This window comes from Lissotriton helveticus, chromosome 2_1 (assembly GCF_964261635.1).
Source record: "Lissotriton helveticus chromosome 2_1, aLisHel1.1, whole genome shotgun sequence".
In the NCBI taxonomy this organism is placed as follows: Eukaryota; Metazoa; Chordata; class Amphibia; order Caudata; family Salamandridae; genus Lissotriton; species Lissotriton helveticus.
The window spans coordinates 2123203040-2123228498 of NC_136059.1; the positions used below are offsets into that span (position 1 = coordinate 2123203040).

The window sequence follows — 25459 nt, forward strand, 5'->3', positions numbered from 1 at the left end:
TACATAAGCTTGCAACTTTAGAACATATTGTTCATTTTTTTAAATATACTTTTTAAAAATTGTATTGTGACATACATTCAAAGAAGGTTGTTGTAATCTTACTAAAACAATTATTTACTTTTTCCAGAATTGGATGTTCAAGCTTTTGTATTGAAATGTCTATCGCCGTGACCGGAGCATAAGATTGATCAAATTGTTTAGGTATTACAAATGACTACCTTGGGCTTGAAAATCTGTCCTCTTATGGCATGCTCTGCTCCTGCTTGATCCTGTCTAACTAATAGAAGCACCTATTCCCCATGGACCAATGCACTTTTTCTAAATAACTCAAAATAGTCTTACTATATCTTAAAAATCTCAAAAACATTTAAAAGTACTATAAACGTGTGATTACTGTAATCAACTGGTTTTCAGGGCACTCTATTTCTGATACCTCGTCTTTGGGCAAAGGGTTCACACTCACCAGTCTCACAACTATTGTGATTATTTTTTGTAAGCAGGATCTTTTTTCAGCTCTCTTTTAAAACTTCTTTCCTATTTTTAAATACCCTAATAAAAGTAGATCCAATTTTTAGAATTAGTTTTTTCTTTTTTCATTAGCTCACTTGATTTACCTCACTTTTCTTCACTCTTTGGGGTCACCCTTTACTGTTTTATCCAGTACTGATTGTATTTTTACTCGGTTACAGCCTTGAGAACACCCTGGCGTCATTCGCCACATAGGGCTTAACACGTGACGGCTGTCTTTTTTCTTCTCAATAAAAACCTACAATCAAATCAAGAGTCAATCGGATGAATTAAGTGGTGAACGGAAATTAAATGAGATAACAGTCTCTGTCAGCAAAATATTTGGATAATAAGGATTCATCCTTATATCATGGTCCAGAGCTTCAAGCACACTTCCTACAATCCCTTAGGAATCATTCTCTAGACCCAAGACCCCTGGACCTGTTGCTTTTGTAAGATTTAACTACAGTATCCGATGTACACAGTTAAGACAGATTGGGAACAGAACCCAGAGGATTTTCTGTTGCTGCCAGAAACATCCTCCATATCATGGAACATGATGACCTGGTTAATGTGTGGCGATCTGGTTGATGTGTGGAGACACATGCACCCACAGACAACAAATTTCACGTTTTACTCCGCAGTACAGTGAATGTACTCACGTATAAAGATTATTGGCTTACCTCGCAAGATGTTTCTTCATGTATTATCGAATTATGGCATTTCCCACACACCATTTCCAATCCTGCCCCAATCTTTTTAGAAATACTACTTTCAGTGCAAACACATGGGGGCCTATTTCTATGTTGATCGGAAAGTCTCCAACTTGCAGTCGGAGGCTTTCAGATCACTTCTGACCGCCTGTAGGAAAGTGCAGCTTTTTGCATGGTTGTCCCCCACTTTTTGCCTATTGGTGACGTACTTTGACTGAGTGTGCCCTGGGTTCCTGCCAACCAGGTACCAGTGCCTATGTTTTTTCCCTAAGCTGTACTGTTGCAAAACCCAATTGGCAACTGTCTGGCCACATGTAAGTCCCTTGTAAAAGGTACCACAGGTACCAAGGGCACTGTGACCAGGGTAGACCTCTAAGGGCTGCAGTACTTATTGTGCCACCCTTAAAGGCACTGTACCTCTGCACACACACACACTGCCATTGCAGGCTGCGTGTTTTGGTGCAGAGCAAAGTGAAAAGTCGACATGGCACACATCCCTGTGTGCCATGCCTACAACCCACAGCTCTGGCATAGGTAAGCTACCCCTCAAGCTGGGTGCACTATACCAGTGGTGAGGGTACAGGTGCATGAGCCCTGTACCCCAACAGTGTCTAAGTCAATTATTAGACGTTGTAAGTGAAGTAATGCTATAAAGAGTATATGGTGTGGGAGTTTGTCATTTTGAACTCCAGAGCACCATAATGGTTTTGCTGAAAACTGGGAAGTTTGGCATCAAACTTCTCAGCACATTAAAACCACACTGATGCTAGTGCGGGATTTAAGGAAAAATATACTCAGAGGGCATCTTAGAGATGCCCCCTGAAAAACGACCTAACTCCAGAGTACTGGCTGAGTGGCTGCTTACCAGCTGCCACCACCAGACATGTTTCTGTACCCTAGAGTCGACAGCCTACTGCTCCCAGGGTTCTGAAACAAAGCACATCCTGGGAAGAGGTGCCAAGCCTCCTCCCCACAATGGGCTGGGCTCACGAAGGCGGAAGCTTCAAAGTCCAGCCACCTTTGTGGGCTACCCCAGCCATTTGCTGCTTCCAGAAACTGGCCACCACCGGTTCTGACCCCCACTTTGGGTGGGAGAATCAGCCGGAAAACCGAGTTAGGAGGAGAAGTGTGCACAACTCTGAGCCTCCATCATCTTCAAGATGGGGGGACCCAGCCAACCAGAGTGAGGCTTATGCCCCCTCCACCTGGAAAGTGGCATAATAGGGGAGTACCCACCCCAAGGAAGGAACCTATTGGGGTGTAAAGCCCCTAAATGTAGTATTTAGGGGCAACTCAAACCTTTTCTCCTCAGACAAGAAGAAGAAGGACCGAAGAACTGTGCTGAAGAAGAAGAGGAGGACACCAACTGACTTGGCCCCAGCCCTACTGTCCTGTCCTGACCTTAACCTGCTACAGCAAAATCCTGATGTGTCCTGCAGCCCCAAAGAACCCGGAAGACCTGCCAAACAAGACTTTGTCGACTGTGAGCACCGGATTTGCTCACCCGCAGACTCTGGCCAAATCTGCAAGTCTGCACCACTCTTCACCCATCGCCCACGGCCCGAGTTCGAGTGGCCCAACACCACAAGGATATCTCTCCGGCAATCCTGACCTGGGATCTGGTGATCCCTGACCTACCTCAAGTCTCCAACCGATGCCTGCAGCCCCTTTCTGGAGGATCCCCATGACTGCGACCAGAGCCGGTAAGAGAAACCCGATGCCAAAAGACACCCCTGCACATGACGTCCCATGGCCTTGGGTATGCCAGCATCCCCAGGCTTCCCAACTTATTCTTCAACCAGTGGTTGCCTCCTGAAGATCTTTTTCCCCGAGCCTGCAGTGTTTGTTACAACCAGAGAATCCTCATTGAAACCAACAGGGCACCCGAAGCCAAAGCAGCACCCTGCAGCTGCCGCCCCTGTGGGTGCACCATGTGTGCTAAATCAGATCCCCTTTGCCCTGAGCCTAACACCAGGAGCTTTGCGCCCACAATCGTGTGGCCTGCTCATAAGCAACCACCAACTGTAGCACCCCTATCCCCCACTGGATACCGTTGGGCCTCAGTACTCTGAGCCCAACTGCCCAAGTTCCGCTGAGGGTGCTTTGAGAGAGCATTCTCGACCCTGGGGGAACCTGGGTTCTAACCCAGTATACCAACTCCAAAACCAAAGTGTGGAGTTGGTTTGTATGAATACTTAATAAACTGCAAATGTACAAAAACTAAATGACTTACCTTTTCTCTAGGAAATGCCCCAGTGTGATATCTAGGCATATCACACTGAGTAGAAAAAGTGACTTAAAAAGTAATCTGAAAAGTAATGTACAAAGTAATCTCAAAAGTAACTGTAAAGTAATTTTGAATGGTGACTTACCTGTAAATCAACCCATTGCATTCAAAACTGCATTTAACTTGTATTTCACTGCATAAATCTTGCAAAGTATTATCCTACTTACCTTTACCAGGCCTGGCTTGGATCTAGAAAATAAAACATAACTAAATAATATTTTCTATACAAACAAATTGGTCTGAGTTTAGTCTTTGAGTGTTTGATATAATTTCTTGCCTGTGTGTGTACAATAAATGCTTAATACTACCCTCTGATAAAACCTTACGAGACTACCACACTACCACAAATAGATAGTAAGGTATTATATACTTTTACCTCTGCCTACCGTTGGGGTTCCACTGGGCTCTCTGCACAATATACCTTACTTTGGCATAGTATATACAGATGATATCAAAAAGGGGGAAAGGAGGTAGGACAATTTTTAAGGGGGTCCAATGTACTTGTCCTAACAACAATCAACAACAAATGGTGTACAGAGTTCCCCCGGGAGAGCTCAAGAAATTTGGCTCAACCTATAATTCTCTCTCGTGATATCTAGACAAGGGGTGAAGAAAGGGTCTCAAGTGTGCAGTGTAGACCCATATTCCAGAATGAAAAGGTACCTCACACAGGCTATCGACAGGACCACAGCTGTAGCCCCAGTCGATAGTTGTCCAGCCTCATCATCGGTACCCTGCTCCTTCGGCAGGCTGGCGGTGCAATGCCCGTCGGGCAGCGGTGAAAGCTGCACTTTTGGTGGAGATCTTTAATTCTGGGCCAGCGGGTGTGTGCGTGTGAGGGGCCTAAGGGAGTGTAATCGTGAGCGTGGTAGTGAAGTTAAAAGAAGTCAGGGGAGTCCTGTTGGTGAATGTTTTATTGGTCAGGCTCCCTGCTTCAATAAAAAGAAAAGGGGTACTAAGGGGTGGCAAGTAATGGAACCAACCCTTATTCAACCCTTTATGTGCAAGAAGTGGTCAACATGTTTCACGCCCTAAGGGCGATTCATCAGGACCTGGGTGCTCATAAATTACTTGGTTCCTTTAAAAATTTGTCAGGACACCAGTATACGACCTGAGGTAGTGTCGTATCATAATGGTTCCACTGAGGGGACCTTCTGGAACTGAAAAAGAAAAGAGAAACAAAAGTATAAACACAGATAATGACTCCTTTACTGTAAGTTACTGGTGACTTATTTTCTGTGTTTGTGTGCATGCTATCCCAAACATGCGTGCCCAGTGAATGGCTTTGCCTAGATATTAGAAGCATCAAGTATTTACCGTGCGGGAGAGAGAGAGAAACAGAATCCACTTGATTCTGATCAGTGCGTGGAAGGTGCTCGCACTAAACAGTGGTTTGCGTGCTGCTTTTACATTGAACCATGTCGTCAAATGAACACTGCCGCCTGTATCTAGTGACCAGGCGCGTGTGCAATCAAACCCCTCGAGGAGATGCGGTGGTGGGTGACACTGGTCAGCCAACCGTGAGAGGTTCGACTCTTTATACTTAAATGAGAGAGCCACACAGTGAAAACCGAAGACGAACGTAGTTTGACACTCTGTGGGGAATAATTGTTCTGTGCACCAATCGGCGCACTTACCCCTAATGTTTCCTTCTTGAAACCTCACGGGCCGTCCAAGTGGGGCCAGCAGCGAGATGAGGGAGCCCTACGAAGGAAGAAGACAACGGGGCAGGTGCCCAGTGGGGAAGGATATGAACACCGATCAAGGTTGCTACGGATATACTGAGAGGTCGGCAAACCGTCAAAACAACCAGCCGGTAACGAACCCGCCCCACACCTTACCTCTAGCGTCGCTGCAGGCAAGCTGCTCTGCACCTACCCCTCCCACAGGAAACCAAGGTCTGGACAGCCGGCATGGTTGAACAGAACGTTTCCGGGTTTAAAAGAGGGAGGTAGCGCGCGCACAGACAGGGTGTGTCCGTCACGTTGCTTAGCGACGGAAAGCCTAGCTGACAAGGAAGACGGTGAAGAACTGCACACCTCGGGCGCGTTAGTGTGAGCGCCATCTTGGAACGGAGTTAGATGTGTTAAAGTCAAACGGATGCACAGTTATGGAAATAACCGTGGACAATGTGTCCAGAATCATGACTATCTGGCGAGAGTCGTCCAGGGCACCCCGTCATTTAAACCCAACGTATCACACTGCAAGCGATGTATCCATCTTTGTTCATGCATGAAGAGTGCTTGTTGATTAAGGTGTGGTAGGGATTCAATCACAGTCCATCGAATGCTCTCAGGGGGGTGTTCCTTACCCTTGCAATGGTCATACAGTTTGGTGTGAGATTTGTGACAACGAATGTTACTGTTATGTTCCATTATCCTTTGCTTGACAGGGCGCATGGTCATCCCTATATATAGACAGTTGCAAGGGCAAATTAGGACATATATGCACCTAGAGCTGTTGCAGTTCGTATGCTTGCTGTAAGTCCATGTGAAATTGTTGTTCAGGGTAATGGACTTGCCCTGGATGGTCTGTGGACATACGACGCATGTGCCACACCGATAGTGTCCAGTTACAGGCGGGAGATCCCACAAAGTCTTGGTAGTTTGAACAGTAGTCTTCTTGGGGCGTGTATGTACAAGAGTATCTTTGAGGTTTGCCGTCCTCTTAAAGGCGAAACGTGGACGTGGCATCTCCAGTCCTGCAGAGTTCAGGATACCCCAATGGGCATTGACAGTTTTTTTGATAAATATTGAGTTCCTGGTGAATGAGGTCACACAAGTGATCTTATCGTCTGGTACCCTAGGGTGCACCTCGAGAAGGGCCTCTCTATTGTTATTGAGAGCTCTTTTAGTGGAATCTTTCAGGAGGCGGGTAGGGTAACCCCGGTCCAGGAGTTTGGTTTGGAGGGAGCGTGCCTGTCGTTTATAGTCATCAGTAGAACTACAGTTTCTCCGAAGGCGGAGAAACTGACCAAATGGTAGGTTATCCCTCAGGGACTTAGTATGGTGGCTGCTATATGGTAGCAGGCTGTTCCTGTCCGTCTCTTTCTTGTAGAGGGTGGTGCTTATTGTCGTGGGTTCCAGCACAATGGTGAGGTCAAGATAAGGGATATTTTCACTTGACACGGTGCCCGTAAATTTGAGGAACGGGTCCTGTTGGTTAATCCAAACACAAAACCTCTCACAGGTCATCCGGTCACCTTTCCAGAATACCAGAATGTCGTCGATGTAACGACGCCAGCAGGTGATGTTCTCACGGAATGGGTTTCGATCCGGGGGGTAGATGCACCTTTCCTCGAACGATGCCATGTATATGCAGGCTAGGCTCGGCGCAAAGGTCGAGCCCATAGATGTACCGCGTATCTGATGGTACAGGGACGACTCATACTTGAAAAAGTTTTCAGTTAGTGCCAAATGAGCCAACTCCATAATGAGGGAAATCGGTGTTGGTGAGACCCACTCCTCTTGTCGGAGGAGTGTTTCCACGGACTCCAGTGTTGCTTGTTGGGGGATGTTCGTGTAAAGTGCTTCCACGTCAAGTGTCAGGAGAAGATCGATGTCCTCTCTCCCATCCATATCGTTAATGAGGCGAAGCACATCTCTAGTGTCCTGAAGGTAGGATGGAATGCGTTTAACCAAGGGTTGCAGGAAAGCATCGCAGAACTGGGAGAGGGGTTCTAAGATAGAACCAATACCAGACACAATGGGTCGTCCTGGGACAGGGGTGATGCCCTTATGTATCTTTGGTAGGATGTAAAAATACGGTGTTACAGGGTCTGTGGTCACCAGGAATTCTGCCTCTTTTTTGCTAACCCATCCATTGGTCTCTGCTTCAATGACCAGGGACATCACGGTGGTCATGAGACGGTTAGTGGGATCTTCTGTCAATGGTCTATAGTGGTTAGAATTAGACAATTGACGTCTGCACTCTTGGTCGTAGTCATCATAATCGAGAATGACAGTAGCTCCCCCCTTATCGGCCTGCTTTATCACAATGGAGATGTCATTGCCAAGTGAGGAAGCTGCCCGTCTCTCATCATTAGAGAGATTGTTGAACGGTTTGGTGGATGGTTTGTTCTTCAGGGTTCTCAGCACAGCTCTTTCGAATGTCAAGACCTCAGGGGGGACCATCCCATCGGTTGGAGTAAAAGTGGAAGGTTTCCTGAGGCCAGTGTCTTCACAGGGGATGTCCGGTTTGTTGTCAAAAAACGCTCGGAGGCGTATCTTCCTGAAGAATTGCTTCAGTTCTATCATTTCATGGAAGCTGTCGGGGGTCGGAGTAGGGACAAACCCCAGTCCCTTCTCCAGGACTGTCTTCTCTGCAGTGGTGAGGGTTCTCTTGGAGAGATTAACAATCAGGCTCTTTTCCCCCTGGACGTCGTGCTCCTGGTTTCCACCCCCGTCGGTTCTGGCACCTGGTCTTGCCACTGAATACCTTTGTTCCCGCCTCGCTTTCGCCCTCTTCCTCTGCCCCAACCTCTGCCCTGAAAAGGAGGCGGATTGAGGGGGTAGAATTGCGGGGGGCCCTGGGGGTAAAAAGGGTATTGCCATGGTGGAGGTATATTGGGTGGGCCATGGAACATTGGTCCTTGATGATATCCTTGTTGCCAAGGGCGGGTCGCTCTTGCATTTCTCACTGGGTAGCCTCCACTGGAGTCACTACTCGAAGAGCCACGCCTGGTGTCAGTGCTTGAGTTATCATCCGAGGAGTAGTTATTCTTTTTCCCTTTAAAACCATCCTTGAGGTATGGGTATACCTTTTCCTTTGAGAACTTCGCTATATCCTTTTCCAGTTTGGTTGTTTTCTGTTTGAGCAGAAAATCATGGTGATCAGTCATCTCCTGATTGATCTCAGTAAGTTTAGTCGTGTATGCTGATTTGTTGTTTTTTGAAGTAGCATTTTTCATGGTCGTTTCTAGGGCAGAGATTTTTTCTTGGAGTGCCTCAGCTAGTCGTTTCGCTGTCTGACTAATCAGGAATAACAGGTCCTTGGTGCACTTCCAGGAAACCTGGCACCAGTCTACCTTGAAGCGATTGTCCTCCAGGAACAATCTCGGGACGATGTTCACAATAAGGCCCTGCGGGGCAATACTGCTCCTAAGATACTCAGTCATCATCAATCCGTGGATTGTTATCCTGATCAGTTCTTTTTTCATGTCGCTCAAGATAGACCATTCATTGGATGTCGCTCCGGATGTACCTGATGCCGCTGTCGGTGGATTATTAAGTAGGGAGGGTGTGTTCCTTAATGCTTCGGCTATCGTGTCTTCGTTGAAGCTGAGGCCAGGGACATCCTCCATGTTGGGGTATCGTCAGGGGTGCCCTGAACTCGTGAGCCAGGGCAGAGTGTCAAACAAAAACCCTAGTCAAGGGTGCGTAGGAGGTTCACTGTATGGCTTGGTCCAAAAGGCGGGTAAAGACCGCCCCTGGTAACCTAATTCAACAAATCCCGTGCACAAGGCACGCTGACTATGATATCAAAAAGGGGGAAAGGAGGTAGGACAATTTTTAAGGGGGTCCAATGTACTTGTCCTAACAACAATCAACAACAAATGGTGTACAGAGTTCCCCCGGGAGAGCTCAAGAAATTTGGCTCAACCTATAATTCTCTCTCGTGATATCTAGACAAGGGGTGAAGAAAGGGTCTCAAGTGTGCAGTGTAGACCCATATTCCAGAATGAAAAGGTACCTCACACAGGCTATCGACAGGACCACAGCTGTAGCCCCAGTCGATAGTTGTCCAGCCTCATCATCGGTACCCTGCTCCTTCGGCAGGCTGGCGGTGCAATGCCCGTCGGGCAGCGGTGAAAGCTGCACTTTTGGTTGAGATCTTTAATTCTGGGCCAGCGGGTGTGTGCGTGTGAGGGGCCTAAGGGAGTGTAATCGTGAGCGTGGTAGTGAAGTTAAAAGAAGTCAGGGGAGTCCTGTTGGTGAATGTTTTATTGGTCAGGCTCCCTGCTTCAATAAAAAGAAAAGGGGTACTAAGGGGTGGCAAGTAATGGAACCAACCCTTATTCAACCCTTTATGTGCAAGAAGTGGTCAACATGTTTCACGCCCTAAGGGCGATTCATCAGGACCTGGGTGCTCATAAATTACTTGGTTCCTTTAAAAATTTGTCAGGACACCAGTATACGACCTGAGGTAGTGTCGTATCATAATGGTTCCACTGAGGGGACCTTCTGGAACTGAAAAAGAAAAGAGAAACAAAAGTATAAACACAGATAATGACTCCTTTACTGTAAGTTACTGGTGACTTATTTTCTGTGTTTGTGTGCATGCTATCCCAAACATGCGTGCCCAGTGAATGGCTTTGCCTAGATATTAGAAGCATCAAGTATTTACCGTGCGGGAGAGAGAGAGAAACAGAATCCACTTGATTCTGATCAGTGCGTGGAAGGTGCTCGCACTAAACAGTGGTTTGCGTGCTGCTTTTACATTGAACCATGTCGTCAAATGAACACTGCCGCCTGTATCTAGTGACCAGGCGCGTGTGCAATCAAACCCCTCGAGGAGATGCGGTGGTGGGTGACACTGGTCAGCCAACCGTGAGAGGTTCGACTCTTTATACTTAAATGAGAGAGCCACACAGTGAAAACCGAAGACGAACGTAGTTTGACACTCTGTGGGGAATAATTGTTCTGTGCACCAATCGGCGCACTTACCCCTAATGTTTCCTTCTTGAAACCTCACGGGCCGTCCAAGTGGGGCCAGCAGCGAGATGAGGGAGCCCTACGAAGGAAGAAGACAACGGGGCAGGTGCCCAGTGGGGAAGGATATGAACACCGATCAAGGTTGCTACGGATATACTGAGAGGTCGGCAAACCGTCAAAACAACCAGCCGGTAACGAACCCGCCCCACACCTTACCTCTAGCGTCGCTGCAGGCAAGCTGCTCTGCACCTACCCCTCCCACAGGAAACCAAGGTCTGGACAGCCGGCATGGTTGAACAGAACGTTTCCGGGTTTAAAAGAGGGAGGTAGCGCGCGCACAGACAGGGTGTGTCCGTCACGTTGCTTAGCGACGGAAAGCCTAGCTGACAAGGAAGACGGTGAAGAACTGCACACCTCGGGCGCGTTAGTGTGAGCGCCATCTTGGAACGGAGTTAGATGTGTTAAAGTCAAACGGATGCACAGTTATGGAAATAACCGTGGACAATGTGTCCAGAATCATGACTATCTGGCGAGAGTCGTCCAGGGCACCCCGTCATTTAAACCCAACGTATCACACTGCAAGCGATGTATCCATCTTTGTTCATGCATGAAGAGTGCTTGTTGATTAAGGTGTGGTAGGGATTCAATCACAGTCCATCGAATGCTCTCAGGGGGGTGTTCCTTATCCTTGCAATGGTCATACAGTTTGGTGGAGTCCGTGGAAACACTCCTCCGACAAGAGGAGTGGGTCTCACCAACACCGATTTCCCTCATTATGGAGTTGGCTCATTTGGCACTAACTGAAAACTTTTTCAAGTATGAGTCGTCCCTGTACCATCAGATACGCGGTACATCTATGGGCTCGACCTTTGCGCCGAGCCTAGCCTGCATATACATGGCATCGTTCGAGGAAAGGTGCATCTACCCCCCGGATCGAAACCCATTCCGTGAGAACATCACCTGCTGGCGTCGTTACATCGACGACATTCTGGTATTCTGGAAAGGTGACCGGATGACCTGTGAGAGGTTTTGTGTTTGGATTAACCAACAGGACCCGTTCCTCAAATTTACGGGCACCGTGTCAAGTGAAAATATCCCTTATCTTGACCTCACCATTGTGCTGGAACCCACGACAATAAGCACCACCCTCTACAAGAAAGAGACGGACAGGAACAGCCTGCTACCATATAGCAGCCACCATACTAAGTCCCTGAGGGATAACCTACCATTTGGTCAGTTTCTCCGCCTTCGGAGAAACTGTAGTTCTACTGATGACTATAAACGACAGGCACGCTCCCTCCAAACCAAACTCCTGGACCGGGGTTACCCTACCCGCCTCCTGAAAGATTCCACTAAAAGAGCTCTCAATAACAATAGAGAGGCCCTTCTCGAGGTGCACCCTAGGGTACCAGACGATAAGATCACTTGTGTGACCTCATTCACCAGGAACTCAATATTTATCAAAAAAACTGTCAATGCCCATTGGGGTATCCTGAACTCTGCAGGACTGGAGATGCCACGTCCACGTTTCGCCTTTAAGAGGACGGCAAACCTCAAAGATACTCTTGTACATACACGCCCCAAGAAGACTACTGTTCAAACTACCAAGACTTTGTGGGATCTCCCGCCTGTAACTGGACACTATCGGTGTGGCACATGCGTCGTATGTCCACAGACCATCCAGGGCAAGTCCATTACCCTGAACAACAATTTCACATGGACTTACAGCAAGCATACGAACTGCAACAGCTCTAGGTGCATATATGTCCTAATTTGCCCTTGCAACTGTCTATATATAGGGATGACCATGCGCCCTGTCAAGCAAAGGATAATGGAACATAACAGTAACATTCGTTGTCACAAATCTCACACCAAACTGTATGACCATTGCAAGGATAAGGAACACCCCCCTGAGAGCATTCGATGGACTGTGATTGAATCCCTACCACACCTTAATCAACAAGCACTCTTCATGCATGAACAAAGATGGATACATCGCTTGCAGTGTGATACGTTGGGTTTAAATGACGGGGTGCCCTGGACGACTCTCGCCAGATAGTCATGATTCTGGACACATTGTCCACGGTTATTTCCATAACTGTGCATCCGTTTGACTTTAACACATCTAACTCCGTTCCAAGATGGCGCTCACACTAACGCGCCCGAGGTGTGCAGTTCTTCACCGTCTTCCTTGTCAGCTAGGCTTTCCGTCGCTAAGCAACGTGACGGACACACCCTGTCTGTGCGCGCGCTACCTCCCTCTTTTAAACCCGGAAACGTTCTGTTCAACCATGCCGGCTGTCCAGACCTTGGTTTCCTGTGGGAGGGGTAGGTGCAGAGCAGCTTGCCTGCAGCGACGCTAGAGGTAAGGTGTGGGGCGGGTTCGTTACCGGCTGGTTGTTTTGACGGTTTGCCGACCTCTCAGTATATCCGTAGCAACCTTGATCGGTGTTCATATCCTTCCCCACTGGGCACCTGCCCCGTTGTCTTCTTCCTTCGTAGGGCTCCCTCATCTCGCTGCTGGCCCCACTTGGACGGCCCGTGAGGTTTCAAGAAGGAAACATTAGGGGTAAGTGCGCCGATTGGTGCACAGAACAATTATTCCCCACAGAGTGTCAAACTACGTTCGTCTTCGGTTTTCACTGTGTGGCTCTCTCATTTAAGTATAAAGAGTCGAACCTCTCACGGTTGGCTGACCAGTGTCACCCACCACCGCATCTCCTCGAGGGGTTTGATTGCACACGCGCCTGGTCACTAGATACAGGCGGCAGTGTTCATTTGACGACATGGTTCAATGTAAAAGCAGCACGCAAACCACTGTTTAGTGCGAGCACCTTCCACGCACTGATCAGAATCAAGTGGATTCTGTTTCTCTCTCTCTCCCGCACGGTAAATACTTGATGCTTCTAATATCTAGGCAAAGCCATTCACTGGGCACGCATGTTTGGGATAGCATGCACACAAACACAGAAAATAAGTCACCAGTAACTTACAGTAAAGGAGTCATTATCTGTGTTTATACTTTTGTTTCTCTTTTCTTTTTCAGTTCCAGAAGGTCCCCTCAGTGGAACCATTATGATACGACACTACCTCAGGTCGTATACTGGTGTCCTGACAAATTTTTAAAGGAACCAAGTAATTTATGAGCACCCAGGTCCTGATGAATCGCCCTTAGGGCGTGAAACATGTTGACCACTTCTTGCACATAAAGGGTTGAATAAGGGTTGGTTCCATTACTTGCCACCCCTTAGTACCCCTTTTCTTTTTATTGAAGCAGGGAGCCTGACCAATAAAACATTCACCAACAGGACTCCCCTGACTTCTTTTAACTTCACTACCACGCTCACGATTACACTCCCTTAGGCCCCTCACACGCACACACCCGCTGGCCCAGAATTAAAGATCTCCACCAAAAGTGCAGCTTTCACCGCTGCCCGACGGGCATTGCACCGCCAGCCTGCCGAAGGAGCAGGGTACCGATGATGAGGCTGGACAACTATCGACTGGGGCTACAGCTGTGGTCCTGTCGATAGCCTGTGTGAGGTACCTTTTCATTCTGGAATATGGGTCTACACTGCACACTTGAGACCCTTTCTTCACCCCTTGTCTAGATATCACGAGAGAGAATTATAGGTTGAGCCAAATTTCTTGAGCTCTCCCGGGGGAACTCTGTACACCATTTGTTGTTGATAGTATATACAGAGCCAGCTTCCTACACTGCCTAATTACAATTTAGGCGGTTCAAAGTGAAAATGGCTGGACATTCTGGCCAGATTCTGAAGGGCTCAAGGAACCCATCAGCCAGATGGAACCGGCACTTAATCCCAATAGGACGGTGTTTCTGCTGTTGAGATTACGATGTCGGTTTCCGACAGGTTTTCCATGCCGGGCTTTCCGACATGGAAAGCCTGTCAGAAAGTGGGTTTTGGGGTCCCTAGCAAGGCCCTCTTCTCCCTGCGGCCTCCAGTTGGGGACCTTGAGGTGCCTGCCGCGCTGTGCAGGGATTAACAGAATCTCCCATAGAGAAATGGGAGTATGCAACCACATAATGTGCGGTCGCATTGTAATTGCAGTGTAGGGGACGCCAACCGGAGGTCAGACGGTCCCGAGATCGCTATGGTGTCAGTCAGAGGCAGCTCCAACCAACATCGTAATGAGGCCCCATGGTGTTGAGGGCCAAAGCCCTCCTAGATACGCTATTTGAGGCAAAAGTCAAAATTTAGACACTGAGTTATTTTCATCTAAACCTAGGAACAGTGACCAGATATCGTGTTCATTAGGATGCCTATAAAGCCAAAATCCATGGTGTATGTGTTGTCAAATAATCAGGGCTCCTGAGAGTGATCTAAAGCAGTCTGAACACACTGGAAGTAACTGAAGTTTTATTCACATCTCATAACTGCAGATCAGTTTTTAACAATTCATAATATTATTCCCTACTCCTCTTTCTTATTTTGGATTTACCTTTTCACTGTTAATTTGGCCCTTATCAATAACATTAGATTGCCACTCAGTCTACTATACTTTCCAATGTGCACCACATGACTAAGTACCTGATTGTTAAAGTACTGGTATACTATTTAAAATGTGCTGAGAACATCCCCGGCATTCTTTATTGGTCACAAGGTAAATGGATAGTCTAGTAAATGTGGTTCTAACATTCTTATTTATTTCATAACCCTGCTCGTATGCTCAAGTTTGGAACTTATATGGCAGTTAGTCATCATTTTTTTTTTGTAGGAAACAAATGCGGAACCTGACCATTTTTTCCAATAATTCTGATTACTTCACTATTGAAGTCATGCTTGGATGCAGCTAATCATATTTTTCCAATTATGTGTACTACAGAACATGTTGACCAGGCAACTATTATTTGTAATGCATTCTATTATCACAGTAAATTGTGATATTGAAGCTGCCTTAAGTTTAATGGGCAAATTCTCCATTATCTTTTATATTGAGTTAATTGACTCTTTCATCGCTTTGGTCTACGGGGGTTTTTGTGCAATTTTTGATACGATATATTCATCCACAATCGATTTTTACTAATTTTGAGACAATAAGCGTCTCCCTAATTATGAATTTTCCACCTTATTTGACACCATCTTTTTCATGGACACCTAAATTGCATCACAACGTCACTATCTGCTATAATTTACGCCAATTAAGTAGACTAACTAGAAGAATATAATCTATCTGATTACAGTATTTACTTCATGATTAAAATCAGGTTCTTTTGCAGGACTTAGGGGAAAATTGCATAGTACTTCCTTTTACTAGCCATTATCCGATTTTTACTTTAGGACCTACATTTGACCATTTTCCTAATCTCTATACTATTTAACACTCCCGGATCTAAAACTTCTCTCTCCTATATTCAATTATAGGCTTTTCTCGTCCACTCTTAATTAATTACCTCGCAGGGACATTGGTGACCCATTGTTTTTCACCATTACTTCAACATTATATCGGAGAAGTACAGAGTATCAACTGAATAGGTAAATTATATCCATTAGCAATTTCATTTTGATAACTGTTTCCATCTCACATCTTATTTGCTCTTACTTACAGTTACAATTTCTCTTACATACACTTACAAGTGACACCGTAGCTGCCCTGATTTTCCCGCTTACCGTTCTTCTGACAATAGAAGCCCCGCCCGCCCCAGGACCTACTTAATGCAAGCCGCAGCATGACAGCGCAGCGGATGTGTTACTGACGCACCAAAGGCAAGCCCGTCTGCGCCATCCACGCCCAGCATCATGAACCCTGGGCCCACAACTATCCAACGCAACACCACAATCACAGCTGCCACCGAAGTCAAGGAACATCGCTACTACCCCTCTGACATCCCCTGTGACCTAAACAACACACTCCAGCAAACAAGCTGCTGCCTCACATCCCCACGTACTATGGTAGGACCTTTCTCCTGCACCTATTGTGATTTCACCTGCAACACCTCAGACTCCTACACCACCACCTCTAAACAACCAATGCAGGCCACCACAACCACCCCACATCAACTGTCCACCATGCTCCTCAACGTCTGATCCCTTGGGAAACACTCCACTGAAAACTGGGACCTCCTGAACAACAACACACATGGCTGAAACATGGCTCAAAGAACATCGCCGCAGAGATCCCACCCGCATACACAATCATACACCAGGACTGAACCCACAAACCAGCCGAAGGACTCACAATTATCTAAAAAACACGATTGACTGCACCACCTCCACAGACTTGGACGCCAACCTCATGGAACACCTCCAATTCAAAAAACAAATGGACTACTACGTCGCACTTAGGAGAACCATTGCCTAGTGTCTCCCAGGCATAAGTCTACAACCAGATCACAGACTTCATCGCTCCCCTTTCCATCAGATCGACCAAATAGATCCTCCAAAGGGACCTCAATTTCCACTTGAAAGACACCACATACTCTAACTCCACGGCCCTCCTTGACAGCCTCAGACTCAGCCAGCTTGTCCAAGGACCAACCCACACAGCAGACCACACCCTCAACCCTATTTTCTCCTCCAACAACAGGATTACCACCACCCAGATGACCCCACTCACATGGTCCGACCACTACAGCAAACATTTCAAGATACCTGCCTATCAAGCCACCCCACCAGAAAAACCCAAAGCAGCATCAAGACACTGGGGCAAAATATTTTTAAACATGTTGGACCAGAACTTACAGGAACGCCCACCCAACCACGATGTCAACACTAAGTTCTTCAATAAATGGCTTACTGACTGCACCGACCAGACTGCTCCCACCAGAAATAAGACCTACAAATACAAGTGACCTAGCTGGTACACAAACAACTTCAGGGAGTCCAAAGGCCACTGCAAACAACTTGAGAGAAAATGGGCATTCAACAACAACACCACCGCAAGATGCACAAAAGAAGCCGCCCTTAACCGCTACCCCAAGAACTATAAAATGCAAAGAAAAAGGCCCTAACTCTTTTACTTCAAGCCAGCTCCAACAATAGCAAAGAACTCTTCACCATTGCCAAAGAGTTTTCCAGTCCAGCAGTTGTCAGACATCTTCCCATCCCAAGCACTCTTCAATGACCTCTCAAACTTTTTCAAACAGAAGATTGCCAAAATCTACAACACATTCGATCCACAGCATACCTATATGAACTCTTCGACCAGCCTAACACATCTTCATTGTGAAACAGCAGCTAATCAATTGGAAGCCCGTCTCAAATTAAAACACCACTATCCTGAGGAATACCTTCTTCTCAGGAGCCCCCTCAGACCCATGCCCCCACTTCATATACAACCTTGGAAGAACAATAATTTCCCCTGCGCTCACTGCTATCATCAACACCTTCATAACCACCGCCACCTTCACGTCTTGCTGGGAAAATGCAGAAGTCAATTAAAGAAACCAACAGAGGACCCCAGCACCCTCAGCAGCTACAGACCCATCTCGCTCCTGCCTTTTCCAGCTAAAGTCATGGAGGACGCCGGCAATACCCAACTTACAGACCAACTAGACTTCCATCAACTCCTAGACAGCTCTAAATTAGGCTGTCAGACCAACCATAGCACAGAGACAGCCCTCATTGCGGACACCGATGACAGCAGAAGCATCCTCGACTTAGGAGAAACAGCCACACTCATCTTCCTCACCTTCTCTGCAGCTTTCGGTATGGTCTCACACTCATCAGAAAGCTTCAGCACTTAGGTATCTGTGGAACGGCACTCAAGTGGATATCCTCCTTCCTTACAGACTTTCCCTCTATGCCTCAGAACCCAAAAACTCATCTGTGGAGTCCCACAAATACATTGCTCAGACCAATGTTCTTCAACCTTCAACATCTACATGACGGCCCTTGTGGACACCGTTAGAGTCCACGGCATCAACATAGTATTTTATGGCAATGACACAGCTCATCCTCTTCCTTAATGACTCAACCAGCACCACCAAAGCAAACTTCGCCAACTGCAAGAGCAAAGTCACTACCTCCAGCTCGACACAGATAAAACTGAAGTCCTAATCTTTGGCAAAAAACAATCCCCTGGGACGCCTCTTGGTGGCCCTCCGAACTTGAACCCCCACCCACCTCTGTGGACCATGCCAAGAACCTTGGGATCATCCTGGACACCAACCTCTCCATGAGCAGTCAGATCAACACCATCTCCACATCATGCTTCCACATCCTGTGAATGCTATGCAAGATTTTCAAGTGTATCCCACTGAACACCAGATGAATGGTCACCCAGGCTCTTATCATAAGTAGACTTCATTACAGAAACGCCATCTACATCAGAATCACAGCCCATGTCCTACGCCAACTCCAATTAACCCTGAATTCCACTTTCATACTCCTCCTGAACATCCTATGAAATAACCACATCCCTTCACACCTCAACAATCTCAACTGGCTTCCAGACCAGTAAAGGTATAAGTTCAAGCTACTCACCCACACCCACAAAGCTCTCCACAACACAGGTCCAGCTTACCTCAACCCCCACCTCAACTTCTCCTAACCCACCAGACATCTTGGATCTGCATCCCAGGCAAGGGGACACCTCCTTCGCATCAAGAAGACCAGAAGCGAAGGACACTCCTTCTCATACCTTGCAGTGAAGACCTGGAACAACCTTCCGAAACACCTCAGAACCTCCCTCTCCCTCATGGACTTCCAAAGGACCCTCATGACTTGGCTCTTCCAGATGAAACAGGCCTGATCTCCTCCTCCTCCCTCAAGCCTGCCCTACTGAGCGCCTGGATACCCTCATGCTCTACAAATTCACGAAACAACATTCTTTACTAATAATCTCTCCTCACTGTGAAGTCCATTTGGATACACTTAACCTCAACTTCTACATTATACCTACTACTATTGTTTTATTCATAGATAAAACGAACACACAATAAGATTACCCTGTGGGATTGGCACTTAACTCCTGCAATATCAAGTTGCTTAATCATTTGATCTTATTTCTTACTGTTAAACAATTATACTGTAATATTTTACTTTGCACAACCTTTATTTAAATATCTCGTGTCACCTACCTAACGTGATCTCAACACACAGTCACTTTCCTCAGTATGATGCATAACATGCATCCTTCTTTAACTTAGGTGACCCCTCATGACAATCTTAGTTACACTTTCTCTTTTGTGCAAGTTCGCAAAATAAGGTGACTTTGGGTTTTAATATACATGAACAACACAAGGAATACAAATGGTGTAAATTACATCCTCACAGTATGGGACCCAAAAAATAGAAACAGGTCTTGGTCTGCTTGTGCTCATATACTGAGGCACCGGGCTTAGCAGTTTGAGCTGGACTGTTCCTACTGAACCAAGAAAAAAGCTGATTTACATATGGTCGCTCCCTTCCTGAGGTGGCCAAAATAATATAATGTACTGGAATACAGATCAGGGCAATTGCCAGTAGCTGAAATACTTTCAAGTATTCTACATATTTCTTTGTTGGCTTTTCTGCTTTACAACTGTGGTTACTGCTGATTTCCCAGTCTTGCTGGCACTTGTTAACCATGCCAAGATGGCAGTTGTTGTTACTGCTTTGGTCCCTGCTCAGGTCACTGCTGTTTGCTGTCTCTGCTCTGTCTACTTCAGAGGTGGAAGGGGGGATAACTGTTGTGGTCCAATCTGCGGTTGTAACTATTTTTGCAGCAGTTGTTAATTCTGTGATGGTGGATGTGGCCAACACTATGGTGGCAGCTACTGTTGCTGTTGCTGACATTTCGGAAGCAGATTTTAATGCTGTTGTCCCTGCTAAGATGGCAGCTGCACTCAGTGCTGTAGTTCCTGCTGTGGTGTTTGCTGGGGTTGTAGTTGTGGTTATTACTATTGACAGCAATGCTGCAACAGCTGTCATTGTAATTGTTGCCCCTGCTGCAGTGGCATCTATGGACTCTGCTTTCGTCCTGTATGGTAATGCTAGCATCATTGCTCTGCCCTTCCAATGGCGGCAACTGTGGATTGATTTGCTCCCATCTTTGCTTGCCACTGGTGTAGCTGTTATAATCCCTGCCATTGTGGTAGCTGTTGGTGGTGTCCCTGCTGTGATTGCAGCTGTGTTCACTGTTGTGGTCCAAGCCTTCCAGGAGATGTTTTTGCTGTTGTTGTCCCTGCAGTAGTCACTACTGTTCTGGCAGATGTAGTCGCTACTGTCATGACAGCTATTGGTGCTGCTGTGCTCACTGTAATGGTGGCAGATTTTTCTCTACTGTGCTACTAGCTGTTGTTACTGTCATCCCTGCTGGGCTGAATGTTGCTGTTGCTGCTGTTGTTTGTGCCATGGTGGTCTCTGCGGTCTTAGTTGTGGTTAAAGGTGAAGTCACTGCTTTTGTTCCCATTATGATGGCAGCACTGTTTAATACCGAAGTCACTGCTGTGGTCAGCGCTGTGGTGGTAACTGTTAACACTGCGGTGGTTTCCACTGTGACTGCAACTTTTGCTTCAACTGCTTTCGTGAATATGTTGGTGAATGTGGTGCCAACTATTGTGGCTACTGTTGGGGTTGCTGTGGTAAAAGTAATTGTTGATGTTACTATTACTACTATGGTGGCAGCTGTGGTTCATGCTGAGGTTGAGTCTGTGGTCATTGTAAATATCACTACTGCGATGGAACCTTGGGCCATTGCTTTGTTAGTGGTGTCAATTGTTGTATTTGCTGTTTTCCAGGCTGTGGGTACAACCATCGTCGCTGCTGTGGTTCCTGCTAAACTTGCAGTTGTTGTGGCCGCTGACCTAAAGCCACTCAGTATATATTTTTTTTGTTCATCATACGTCCACTAGGTAACAGCTAAAGTGTTCTTTAACTAGACCTAAAAAGTGTGCCTCACTCCAAATGCAATGTTATAAAATCACTGAAATGCTGAGTTAGCTTTGCTGAGCCATCTTTCTATCATCTAAAAGAATAAATGCTGCCTGCTGTAGAAAGCAGGTGTTATAACAATTTAAAACAGCTATGGAAAAATTATTAAACTGCCAACTTACCTTCATACAGAAGCAAAAGACGTTCAACCAGACTGCTTGGGGCTGCTACCTCTACAGGTCTCCTTAAATCTATGTTTTTAGCATTAATATCTGCACCAAAATCAAGAAGTAAATTTACAACCTCTGTGCTGGGTTGTTGAGCTGCAGCATGCAGCGGGGTTTCCAGATATCGGCCTTTTTGAACATTTGCTCCTGAATAAAAACAGAAAAAAGATATAAAGATGACACATTTAAATTATTTAATTTGGACACCCAGTTTAAATATTAACCCCCGGCTTATATTTCCAAATCCTAACAGTTGAGCAGCTACTATCCACCAATCCGAGTCAGTGCATCTTTTGAAGTTTGAATATCTGCCAGACCAGTGTGGAGCAATTTTTCTCAGAGGAGTTCTCAGAGGGGTTTCTGGGTACCCTTCATTATAGGGGCTACTGCGTATAAGCCATTGCTGATGTATAATCTCCTGAGACCTACTCAGCTGGGAAAACGTTTGTAATGACCTCAAAGAGGTCCTGCACACAATTTAACAGTAGAGGATAAAGTGGGAAATTGAGCTGTTCTTGCTTTTCTTTGTGGGAAGCATCTATCCTACATCTTACAGACACTAGTTATTTAGTTACTATATATATATTGCAATATAACCTTCACGACAAAGGATGGCGATGCTGCGTGTGGTTGCTCGCAGATTCATTAATGTCTGGCCACCATCATGCGCGTTTCGGCTGCCACCACCTTGTTCACCGATATCGAGGTGCAATTACAACCGCTCTTTTGTTAGTTGAAATTTGACATAAAAATCAAAAACGGTGTGAACAGACTGGTAGTTTTTAGTTAAGCTCTTTCTGGTCTTCCTTTTCTTGACAATGTTTTCACCAAGTATTTACTACTGCAAGGTTTGACATTCTATTACATGCCCAATATCCATAATGCATTCCATAACATTTTATACATTACTCAATTCTTTTGGGAAACATGAACAGATCACTAAAAATATAATTGTAAAAACAATTAAATCATCATTGTTGGTAAGTATCATTTGTGCAAATATGCTTGTAATAAATCCCAAAGTGGGTATTTCAATCACCCTGCATTGTGTTGTCATTCAATTGTATTTCAATTGTAATTCAGCACTAGTGGGCAAATGTCTCTTCTCCTTCTCTTCTAACACTATAAGTGGAGTGGAGTGGTGTGGCTCACTGGTTAGAGGCGGCAGACCCGTAAGCAGAGAACGGCCCGGGACCAGGGTTCAATTCCCGACGCGGCAGGGTCGTAGACCAGGGTCAAAACGGACTCGATAATTCTCGCCTCGGTGCCTACTCTAACCAGGGAACACACTCGGCAACTCTGGGCATTAAGCTTGCCTCATCTCTACAACGGCCCCCCACAGACGCCGGGGACGCCTCGTTTCACCTTGGAGATACCTAGAAAGGGACCATCTCACAGGGAAAACCAGGACGGGTTCCCCAGCGGTCTTCAGCACCAGGATACTCCTTGGAGTCGCAGTGCGCTTTACAAGTACACCCACATTTACATTTACATTTATAAGTTTGACCAGTCTATTAAAGTGTACTCTACTTGTGCGTGCTAAATGTGAATTAAAACCCTATTAATCTACTTTAAAACTATTGTCCAGGTCTGAAAGGTATTTCTACGGATGAATTATATTTAGTTATAGGTGTGTACGTATATCTTCTTCCATATTAAGGTAAACTCAATGATATTGCGAGATATTAATCTTTTCAACTGATTTTTTCTATTTCCTCCTCTAATGCTTGGGGCCACTGCATTTATTATACAGTATGTCAATCCCCTCGCATTATAGTTATGTGTCCCCTAGAAATGATGTACCACTGGATACGTTTTATCTCTATTTTTAATGGCACGTAGATGTTGTAATAAGCGTTTGTGGACTGCTACAATTGTGCTCCCAACATAACACAATCTACATGGATATTCCAATAAATACACTGCAAATTCTGTTTTGCATGTGTATTTTCCTGTTTTTTTTAAAATGAGGTAATAGTTGTGTTTTGTATGTTGCGGTATTCTTGCTGTGTGGGAATGCTTTACATTTCGTACATTTTAGGAAACTTGGTTTCCTACTCAACCATGTTGGATTTTCCTCATTGCACTCTCTAAGGTTGCTACTCACTAGTGCCTGTTGCATGGATGTCGCTCTTCTGAATGTAATCACAGGTGTATGTGGTGTTACTTTTCCTAACACTGGATCGTTTCTGATGAGGTGCCAGTATTTACCTAGAATATCTCGTATCTTTGCTTGTTTTCTATTGTATGATGTTATTAATCTAATATGTGAGTCCCCAACAAGGTGTTTTTGTGCCTTTCCTTTCTTTAATAGAATCTGTTATCTGTTCTCTGGGCCTTTTCCTGGCCTTAGTCACTGCTTCTTCAATGCAACTCTCTAAATAACCTCTTGCTTTAAATCGAGTTTTTAAGGCTTTAATTGCACTGTTTTCTTCATCCACCTCAAAACAATAATGCTGTGTCCTCAGGCTTTCTCCATAGGGGATGCTTCCGTTCAAATTGTTAGGATGAAAACTAGTTGCATGAAGTAACATGTTACCTGCTGTAGGTTTTCTAAACAGCTTTGTTTCCAATTTATTGTTCTTAATGTACACTGTAAAGTCCAAAAAATTGACACGTTTGTGCACTGAAGGTACTTGTAAAATGCATATTCAAATTGTTAACATCTATTTGATTTAAAAAATCATGAGCCTCACTCTCTGTACATCTCCAAACTATGAAGAGGTCATCGATGAAGCAACACCAATGTATTATGTGGTTGTCTCACATTTCCTGGTATATAGCTCTGCCCACCTGCTCCTCCCAACAGCCCATATGCAAATTCACATAACTGGGGGCGAAGCAGGCACCCATTACGTACCGCATATTTGGTGAAAAAACTCTCCATTGAATAAAAAGTAGTTACTTGTGAGGCATCTATCCATCATTTTTAAGAACATCTGTGTATGTTGCCATAGATTTAAAGGTCTAGCTCCTAAAAAGTGTTTGATTGCCTTCAGGCCATCCTCATGCTTTATACTCATGCATAGTGTAGATACATCTATCATGATCAGTAAACAATGATCTTCCCAAGGGAGATAGTAGATTCTTCACATAAAATCACCTGTATCCTGTATGTATGATGGAAGATTTTTAACAAAATTGTCCAAATAGAAATCAACATATTTTAAAGTTTATTCAAATGTACTGCCAATGGCTGATATAATGGGGTGACCTGGTGGATTTACCCCATCTTTGTGAACTCTAGGGATCAAATATAGCATAGGCGTTATAGGGTAATCCGTTCTTAAAAGCATATGTTCTTCATGGCTGATCAAACAACTATCTCGCCATGATTGGAACTCTAGCTTGTAACTTGCGTGTACAACCATCATTGATTCTTTCAACACCGTTGTGTAACATGTTGTGTTGTTTAGTTGTTTATATGCTTCTGCCATGTATTTGGCTTTGTCCAACAGGATGATGTTCCCCTTTTTATCAGAATTCCTCATAATGCTATTAGCTTCCTTTTGCAATTTATTAACCAGGACATTATATTCCTAATGTTTCTGTGTGTTTACCTGCTTTTTCTAATTCACAGCAATATGCAACTTTTTCAACTAATTAATTACAAGCTCATTTTATATATATCAATGGCATTTCTTCACATCATTGGTATGTACCGAGATCTTGGTCTGAATCCAGTAGGAGCTTCACCAAACACATTTACACCCTGTTCAACTGCCAACATTTCTTAATTTCTTGAAGTTGAGTAGGAAACCAGGTTTCCTAAAATGTACAAAATATAAAGCGTGCCAATATCGCAATAATACCGCAACATACAAAGCACGACTATCACCTAATTTAAAAAAGATCCTAGGAAAATACACACGCAAAACTGAATTTGCAGTGTATTTATTGGAATGTCCATGTGGATTGTGTTATGTTGGGAGCAAAGTTTTTGCAGTCAACAAACGCATTTTTCATTTGTGGAGTGGCCTTGGTCCAAGAGGGTGCAGATGTCGTCTGTGGCGGCAAGTAGGGCGGTCTCGGTGCTGTGGTTGCTGCAGAATCCGGATTGGAAAGGGTCGAGGACGGCGTTCTCTTCTATGAATCGTGTCAGTTCACTGTTTTCTCTGCAACTTTGGCGGTGAAGGGGAGGAGCAAGATGGGACAATAGTTCTTGAGGTCTGTGGACTTCTTGAGCAGGGCCCTGACTTCAATATGCTTCCAGTCATCTAGGAAGGTGCCTGTATTGAAAGTGGTGTTGATGGTG

General features: G+C 45.4%; 1 protein-coding gene across 5 annotated transcripts in view; it reads right to left on the reverse strand.

The window, feature by feature from the left end:
* Positions 1-25459, reverse strand: part of ASB5 (ankyrin repeat and SOCS box containing 5) — a 589281-nt gene that overhangs the window by 25142 nt on the left and 538680 nt on the right. For all 5 annotated transcript variants that reach the window (XR_013607216.1, XM_078677084.1, XM_078677085.1 and 2 more), the window contains exon 6: positions 21160-21351. Coding sequence is in view for 4 of the 5 variants with exons in the window: in XM_078677084.1 (XP_078533210.1) it covers positions 21160-21351 (192 nt within the window). In the remaining variant the exon portion in view is untranslated. The remainder of the gene's footprint in view (positions 1-21159; positions 21352-25459) is intronic.